The sequence below is a fragment of the Oryctolagus cuniculus genome, chromosome 3 (genome assembly GCF_964237555.1).
Source record: "Oryctolagus cuniculus chromosome 3, mOryCun1.1, whole genome shotgun sequence".
In the NCBI taxonomy this organism is placed as follows: Eukaryota; Metazoa; Chordata; class Mammalia; order Lagomorpha; family Leporidae; genus Oryctolagus; species Oryctolagus cuniculus.
Genome location: NC_091434.1, coordinates 178,743,475 through 178,752,798, shown reverse-complemented (window position 1 = coordinate 178,752,798; position 9,324 = coordinate 178,743,475). Strand labels below are relative to the sequence as shown.

Genomic DNA, 9,324 nt, shown 5'->3' with positions numbered 1-9,324 from the left:
AAAGAAAGTAAACGTGACAGAGGTAGAGAGGAAGGAGGAAAGGAGAGGAGAGAGAGAGAGAGCTTCCTCCTTACCCCCGCGGCTTATATACAAAATGTGACCAATCAGGAGCAAGCTAGAGTCCATGCATCAGGCACACCAATCCGGTCTCTGTTCACATGAAGGGCACGCGTCCTTCGGCCAATCAGGTGAGGTGTCACGCAGCAGGCAGGCAGGCAGACTCACTGCGGGGGTCCTGGCGCTATCTTGTTGTTTACTTCGACCTGGATCCCTCTGCCTCCGGAGAGCCCCGCTGGTAGGAAAGCCCCCCCAGTCAAAACTGAAAGTAAAAACCTCCGCCTAGCGATGCTGCCGCGGACTATTCCCCGACATCTCCCCCTTCTTTATTTTAAATTGATGGCGTGGAAACGTGTCTGTCTTAGGCGACTAGGAGCACAATACCAGCGTACCCATCATGGGGTCGGGGGTGGGGGAGCATGCCCCTCCGCCCTGTCTTAGGTTGCTCGGCATGCCTCCCAGAACTTACCCATCTATGACTACCGTTCCAACATGCTAAGCCACACTCCAGCTTGGGGGTTAGTCATGGGGTATTGTTTGTGCATCGCTAACATGGCTTGTTTAACCACCAGCTGCGTTTGCCTATGGCGGCGTATAATGGAGATCAGGAGACGAAGTTAACCCAGAACCAAACAAGAGTACCACAATAGACAGGGCCCCGATGGCCACCCATTCTTTAACTGTGTTCCAGGATTTGCCGAACCAGGACCCTAGGGTTGCAAAGGGTGACCATATAGTTGTACCAGAAGGAGAGGTTTCCCTTAACCGTAATATATCACGTCGCAGCTTATCTAACAGCAGAGTGAAATTGCTATTCCATATAGTATTTATCATTTTTCCTAAAGCTTTAGAGTCATTGGCTAAATGAGAAAATTCTGCTGCTTTAAAGGGAGTAACACAAGTGGACACGGATTGAAGTAAGCACGGCATACCCGCAAGAGCCCCCAATAAGTCCAGCTCTTCCTGCATAACATCTACATGCTGATTTAGCATTCGGAGGCCGGTATAGAGGTGTAGGTCCATTTCTTGTTGATGTTCCAGTGCTGTGGCCGTGTCCTTAGTAATGTTATCCAGTGTGGATAGGGTGGAAGCCTGAGAGACCGCCATACTGATGGCCACCGCGCCGGCTGACAAGGCTGCAATAACAGCTACAACGATGGCAGTGGCACCGAATTCTCTCCAGTTGCAGAGGGTGACTGCAAAGTCCTGTTCACATACCAGTAGCCGTACTGGGACCCAAGTTGGAATGCGAACCACGACAGCCATGTGGTTCCCATCCCAGCAGTTAGTCAGATTTCCTGAAAAACAAGTACCATTAATGTCTTGACAAACATACCAAAGAAAAGGCGTGCTCAGGCACACAGAATTGACCCTGCCTTCAGCTTTATGGGATGTGTTATAGTACTTTAACGTTAGGGTAGCAGGTTGGTAGTACGAGCCGCAGAAGGTGCCGTTAGCCCAATGGAATCCTTTAAGGAAAAGTAAGGGTGTGATAGCTGTACAAGCTCCAGCAGCATTACACATAACAAATGGGTCCCCCACACTACCATCCTCATCGGTTTCAAACATATTTTGGTTGGACCAAGCCTGTATGCTGTTACTGAGCGGCTGTATGTGGGTGTTATTGGAATGAGGGTTGGAACAGGTCACATTTGTAGTAGTAAAGCAGGTAATGACTGAATTATTGAGGGCTGTCCAGCCCCCGAATAATGCGTGGCGAGTGAGAAAGAATCCATGACCTAACTGCGCGCGAACCGTGTTAGATAAGCAAGATGAGAAAGCAGGGCATACAGGGTTGACTGGGGATTTACAATGCTGGATGGGGTCTACAATAGGTAAAGTCTTGTTAGAAGTGCAGTGGAGACAACGCAGTGGAATGCTATTAGAGGAGAAAGAGGCCACATTGCCGGAATTATTCTGACAAGAAGAGTTGGAGTGGCAAACATTCACAAAATCGCTGAGAACAAAAGGGAGTACAACAATGCATGGTGAAGGGTGGGTGTGATTAAACCCGCACTCATCCACACCGTCCTTGCTTATCTGAAAGCACAGAGATCCGGCTAGAGATAAGGTGAGATTCAGGCTAGCGTAAGCAGAGTTAGGCGAAGCTACTGGGTCAGCAGCCGGAACGTTGTAGCGCTGACCAAGAGTAGCATTGGCTAAGTACATTAAGGGGAGGATCTTGGAAGAGTTAGATAAAGGGAGAGGAAAAGGGAGCGCCCGAAGGAGCCCCCAGTAGGGGTTGCCCTCATCAGAGCTGCTGGTTGCGGTGGATAGGAGGATCTGCAGGAGGAGGTGGTGCGTCAGCGATCTCGTCCTGTTCCAGATGGGAAGCATCGTCCTTCGATGGCTTCTCTAATCTCCTTGTCCTTCTTTCCAGGGTCCACACTGGTCGTGTCGCGTCCTGTGGGAGAAAACAGACTGTGCCTCGCACCCGTCGTAATATCGGGAACGGGCCTTTCCATTGATTATCCTGTGGATCCTTCCACATCACCCATTCTTTACTTGGCTTCTCAGCGGAACGTGCATGCAGTTCGGCTGGAGTGGTGCCATCCGATTTCTGATTTAAAAAATTTATGATGTATAGGGCTGTGTTCAAGATATCTTTGGGTGAGGAGGATAATACTCCTACTCCCCCTTTTTGTTTATTAATGATAAGTTTTAGGTACTGATTGGTACGTTCTACTATGCCTTGACCCTGTGGATTATAGGGAATTCCAGTTACATGTTGGATGCCGAATTGTATTAAGAAATCTAGAAATTTTTCAGAGGTGTAAGCGGGATCATTGTCTGTTTTAATGACTTGTGGGGTTCCCCAGGTGGCAAAACATTGTAAACAATGTTGAACGACACAAGTGGTGGATTCTTTGGCCATGGCTGAAGCCATGACCACACCTGAGTATATGCCCACAGTGACGTGAACACAATTAACTCTGCCAAATGAAGGTATGTGAGTGACGTCCATTTGCCAAATGTGACAGGGATACAATCCTCTGGGGTTAGCCCCTGTAGGTGCAGGCAGAGGAATATGTATCACGCATCACTTACAGGTACAGACAATGTCTTTGGCCTTGGCAAGTGGAATGTTAAACCTTTTGCTGAGGGTCAGGCTATTTACATGCCATTTTTGGTGAAACTCTCTTGCTAATTCTAGGGCTGAGCATGCAAGTTGGAATATTGATCAGCTAAGTGATTGCCTAAGGCTAGGGGACCAGGTAGCTGAGAATGAGCTCTAATATGCCCTATAAATAGAGGAGTGACTCAGGTGTATATAGCCTGACGAACAGCGTCTAGATAAGGGAAAACAGTGGAATGGCGGGATAATATAACAGGGGATAACAGGGGATGACATTAGTTTGATAGCATTAACTACATAGGCACTGTCAGATAGGATATTAATAGGTTGTGTGTAGAGAAGCAATATTTTTGATAATATGGCTAGTTCTGCATGCTGAGGGGATGGAGACATAGTAAGTACAAAATGACGTTGAGCACCAACTACCGCGGCTCCGGTGCCCCCTTTTGCACCGTCAGTAAAGGCTGTTGGGGCATTTGTAATAAGGCTGTTATACACCCTTTTGAAGTAATGTACAGGTACATTTTTACAGAATGAAATAAAGGGATGACTGGGATAATGATTATCAATTTCTATATTTAAGTGTGCCATCATATGAGCCCATTGCCAAACTTCCTTGCCCCATTCCCTAATTACTTGAGAGTCGAATGGTGTCACACATCGGTGTGGCACACGTCCCGAAAGTTCTAAAGCCTTGTTGGCAGCCTGTATAGCCAGGTTTCCCAATGCTTCTCCATATGGGAGTATTACTTTTGGTAAATGATTATGAGGATATACGAACAAGAGAGGCCCTCCTTGCCAGAGTAGGGCATATGGGTAGTGAAACTCTATGAAAATCAAAATTTGAATTTCTTGGGTGGGGTCACAACACTGCATGGCAGTGGTTTTGAGTCTTTGTTCAAATATGAAGATCACCTCTTTTGCCTGAGGGGTCAATTGCCTGGGAGAATTAAGATTAGAATCCCTTTCTAGAAGTCAAAATAGAGGTTGCATCTCTTCAGTGATTAATTTACAGTAAGGTCGTATCCAATTTAAGTGTCCACAGAGCCTTTGGAGATCATTGAGTGTTTTTATGTCATGTGTTGAAATATTAAAATCAAGAGGCATGACCTTAGTGGGGGTTACTTTTAGGCCCAAGTACTGTACAACAGTTTGAGATTGAATTTTTTCTGGAGCTATTTGTAGACCATTATTAGTGAGTTGTTTTTGCAAGGCAGTAAATGCTGCCAGCATGGTGTGGTCGTCCTGAGTGGCAAGGAGGATATCATCCATATAATGTAGCACTTTAATCTCAGGAAATTGTTGTCTTACTGGCAAGATGGCCTGTGCCACATATAATTGACATAAAGTAGGACTATTTGTCATGCCTTGTGGCAAGACTCTCCACTCATAACGTTCGTTGGGGGCTGCATGATTTTCAGCGGGAATTGTAAAGGCAAAGCATCAGGTATCTTGTGGGTGAAGTGGAATGGAAAAGAAGCAATCTCTTAGGTCTATTACTAGCACTTTCCAATTTTGAGGTATCATAGTTGGCACTGGGAGGCCTGGTTGCAGGGCTCCCATAGGCTGCATCTGCCGATTAATGGCTCTGAGATCATGAAGAAGACGGTATTTACCAGATTACTTTTTTATTATAAAGATGGGTGTGTTCCATGGCGAGGTGGACCTCATCAAATGTCCTGCCTCTAATTGTTCTTTAACCAATTGTTTAACAGCAGCCAACTTAGGAGAAGGTAGGAGCCACTGAGGAATCCACACTGGGGTGTCCGTAAGCCATGTTAAGGGAATTGGCTGCTGTTCAGTGGCCCCTTTTGAAAACCCAGTCCTGACCTGTCTTTCCTTTGTTTCGCTTTGACGGGCTCCACTATGCCTTGTCCATGTTTACCTAAGCCTCCTTGTTTGTATCCCATTTTTGCCATCATTTGCCAGCCCACATCAGCTTTTCTGTCACCATCTGTGAGTGTGAGTCCTAATTGTACCAGTACTTCTCTCCCCCACAGCATGATGGGGAGGTTACATACGTATGGTTGAAACTGTCCCTTACGTTGTTCTTCATTCTGCCATTCTAGGACTTCTGCGCTCCTGGGTGGCGCCTCCATCATTCCTAATCCTACAAGTGTATTGTCTGACTCCTGCAGGAGCCAGGGGGAGGGCCAATCCTTTCATGCAATAATGCTCACATTGGCCCCAGTATCTAATAATCCCCTAATAGTCTTTCCTTTAATTGTTAAGGCCCAAATAGGTCGATTATCCAATGTCATAGTTAAGGCCGCAAGGTGAATTCCCTGCTTCCCCCTATAGTCTGCAACGGTAGGCCAATGGAGTGCTTGAGCAAGAGGCTGCCCTGGCTTGATTAGCGCAGCCCCACTCGTGGTCTGTAAGAACACTTTTAATTTCTCTTGCGGGAAAGTCAGTAATCCCGGAACAATCTGGAGCCCTTTAAGTGAATTGGTGGCTTTGCCAATGACGAGCGCTACACCTTGTAAGGGGGCTTGTTGTGTGGTTGGCTCTACCTCCACTGCCTGCGTTCCCATTGAGGGGGTTAATATTGAGGCAGTTGTGGCTCGGAGCTCGAAACAGGATATACCTGTTGGTTGTTGTTTTCCCGAGTCTTTCACATCCACTGTTGTTTGGGGCCCCGGGGCGCTGGGGCCCGGTTCCCGTTTTTTGGTGACTGAGAGCTTTGTCTGTTTTTTGTTCTAAGGGATTGCCTGCTTTGTCCATTTTTGAGTAGCATTCATTGGCCCAGTGGTTTCCTTTTCCACATCTGGGGCATAGCCCTGGTTGCCGGCCCTGTGTCCTGGTTTCCCTGCAATCCTTTTTTAAGTGGCCCTCTTTGCCGCATTTGAAACATTTATGGCTATTACCTCGTATAGTTTTTGCCATAGCCATGGCGGCATGGGCTCCGGACACAATATCGTCCATCACATCCCGACATATTTTTATGAAAGTGGGAATGTCTTTATGCTGCAAGGGTCTAAGCGCCGTACAGCATGTTTTATTAGCTTGTTCATAGGCCAATCTTCTCCACAATGGGGCGGTTTCATCCACTGACTCAAACAAATTGCCTGCAGCCTCAAACAGTCTGTTAATAAAGTCTGCATATGGTTCATTGGGACCTTGGATTATTTTCATAAGACTGTGTTTAACCTCTCGCCTTTTTGGGACCACTTTCCAAGCCCAAAGAGCTATGTCCCTGACCTGTATCAGTACGTCATTGGGACACCGTGCTTGCACATCCTCGGTGTCAAATGCTCCTTCGCCAATTAACATATCCTCATTCCAAGCAGGTTGCCCGTTGGCCCTATTGGCCAGTGCTGTTTTTTTGCTAGCTCCCCATAAGCTGCGGCCCATAGAAGATAGTCAACCCCTGACAAAACTGCCTTAACTATGTTTCTCCAATCTTCCACTATAAGGCCTCCAGATCCCATGCCTTCAAGGACTGCCTTAGTAAAATTTGCATGGGGCCCATAAAGTTGTACTGCTTGCTGCAATTCCTTAAGAAGTTTAAAGTCCACCGGTGTCCAACTTCTATTGCCCTGTGGATCTATGAATACTGGGAATATCTGTTGTGGTTTATAGAATTGTGACCAATCCAGAATCGGCCCTCGGCGGGATTGGATTCCCCTGCCGACAGGGCTGTCTCGCTCCTCCTCCTCTGGGTCAGCTGGAGTCATGGCCCTTCCTTTTCCCTTCACTGCCGTCTTCCCTGAAGCGAGTACAACGGGGCGCCACCGTGGGGCACTGCTAGCAAGGCAGCAACAGTGGGGAGAGTCCTCAGGGTAAGGCGGGACGGAAGGCAGCGGAGGATGAAGTGGTGGGGAGATATCAGAGGGAGGGACGCTCTTCTTACTTGGCATCCCTCCACCAGCGCCACTTTCCTCCTCCGAATCTTTGCTGCTGCTCAACTTGGAATCCTTGCCTATCTTTTCTAAAATTTTTAAACCTTCATCTAGCAATTGCCCTATGGTTTCTGAGTCTGTAGCCAAAGTGTTATCAACCAAGAACCACATCCGTAAGACCATTTCTTCAACTTTAGCAGCGCGCAGTTCCCTTCCTACCATGAGCCAGTTCTCCCTTGATAAATCTCCTCCTTCTATGAACCACGGCGAAATTTCGCCACTGCTCTGGTGAAAGAGCAGACAGTTGCAGCTTTGATGGGCGTCCCCATCGCTCTCAACAATCGGTTGAGGAGAAGCCGCATTTTGGCAACTGAGGGTGTATTTCCCACGGTTGCAACCTGATTTGCTTACTCAAAACTGCGGTGGTCCTAGGCTTTATCCCCTAGATTTCCGTATATGTATGTTTTAAGTTTTCTTACCTTCTTCCACTGCTTGTCCCTCGCAGAGGAATCTGAGTCACGGAACCACTTGCCACGAGCGTCTCAGGGAGTCTGGCCAGCAGACTCAACCCAGGGCCTGCGACGATGGTTTCTCGGGCGAGAAAAGAACGAACGATGTTTATCGGTCTTCAGTAGACTTTTTATTAGAGAAAGTAAACGTGACAGAGGTAGAGAGGAAGGAGGAAAGGAGAGGAGAGAGAGAGAGCTTCCTCCTTACCCCCGAGGCTTATATACAAAATGTGACCAATCAGGAGCAAGCTAGAGTCCATGCATCAGACACACCAATCTGGTCTCTGTTCACATGAAGGGCACGCGTCCTTCGGCCAATCAGGTGAGGTGTCACGCAGCAGGCAGGCAGGCAGACTCACTGCGGGGGGTCCTGGCGCCATCTTGTTGTTTACTGCGACCTGGATCCCTCTGCCTCCAGAGAGCCCCGCCCGTAGGAAAGCCCCCCGGTCAAAACTGAAAGTAAAAACCTCCGCCTAGCGATGCCGCTGTCAACTATTCCCCAACAGTCTATGAAAAATTTCTGCTGACTCCATTATTACATAGTTCCCGCTATAAATCCAGGGCAAGGTGAGGACAGCAAACAATACACTAACTACACTTATTATCTACTGTAAGATCATGTGAAACCTATCTCTGATCCAGAACACTTCAAGTGTGCTTTTACAGACAAGATTAATAAAAATAATGTTAAGATCCAAACACTAAATAGGATAAGACTGCTGGCTTGTGGGGTGTGTATATTGTTAACCTTAGCAGGTTTTCCCAAACCATTTCCAAGTGGATGCATTAATTTGCACTCACATCTGCACATTTTGAGAGATTTTCTCAACACCACAAGGTGTTGTCCATCATTTAACATTTTAGCTGTTCTGGTGGCTTTGCTCTTTTATGTCTACATGATTTTGAGTTTTTCCACATGACCAATGAAGTTGACCACATTTTCATCCATTTAGATTTTCTCATCTTTTGAAGGGCAGTTTGATGTTTTTTGCTGTTTCAGATTTCTTCTTTTGCCTATCCACCTCCTCCTTTGAATTGTAGGCATTCTTTACATATGCTTTATATGCCCATGAATCTTGACTATGAACCCTTTTAAGTTGTAAGTATTACAAATGTATTTTTCACTCTGACTTGTTTTTCCCTAAATTTATTGGCAATTGAAGCCCTAACTTTAATGTATTATTTATCAATCTTTGTATTTAGCACTTTTTGTGTCCTTTTAAAGAAATCTTCCTCAGTTCCATTGTCTTGAGGATCATTTCACATGTCAGAAACTTGATGTTTCTTTTAATATTCTGATCTACCATTCAATTGGAAGCTGCCTTGTGTTTGAGGTAAAGATCCATTTTTAGGGAGTGGGTTTGTAGACATCTATTTGACCCAGTGCCATTAGTTAGAAGGAATGTCTTTTCTCCACTGACTGGTGACATGTTTGCTTTGTGATGCCAGATTCATCATAAATTAAGTTTATAGATCTGTAGGTCTATTTGTGGACTTCCTATTCTGTTTATAGGTTTATTCATCATTCTTCTATATAGTACTATACCTTACTTTACTTTTGTAATAAACTGGGATATGAGTAGATTTTTACACTACACACATGCTAAGATTTTTGATTAGAATGGCATTGGAATATGGACCAATTTTGGGAGAATTGATATCTCTGCAAATTTGAGCCTTTTAGCTAAAGAATGTGGTGTATACCCTATTTTCACTTTCAAACATTTTTCAGTTTCCTTTTTTTTCCTGAAATAATTATGATTGATTTTTACACCAATGACTTCATGTCATTCACATAATTATGGTAACAGGAATTACTATGCTTTATCTATATATACTT

General features: G+C 45.7%; 1 protein-coding gene across 1 annotated transcript; it reads right to left on the bottom strand.

The window, feature by feature from the left end:
- Positions 1-533: 533 nt before the first annotated feature.
- Positions 534-7,734, bottom strand: LOC127491823 (uncharacterized). Its single transcript, XM_051849794.2, has 2 exons — positions 7,455-7,734; positions 534-2,461 (listed from the first exon to the last, which is right to left on the bottom strand). Exon 2 carries the CDS (start codon positions 2,392-2,394, stop codon positions 640-642), a length of 1,755 nt encoding a protein of 584 aa, XP_051705754.2. The 5' UTR covers positions 2,395-2,461; positions 7,455-7,734; the 3' UTR covers positions 534-639.
- Positions 7,735-9,324: the final 1,590 nt, after the last annotated feature.

What these genes read in the sequence shown, in the direction of transcription:
- LOC127491823 (XM_051849794.2), bottom strand. Translation starts at nt 2,394, where the DNA reads ATGCTTCCCATCTGGAACAGGACGAGATCGCTGACGCACCACCTCCTC.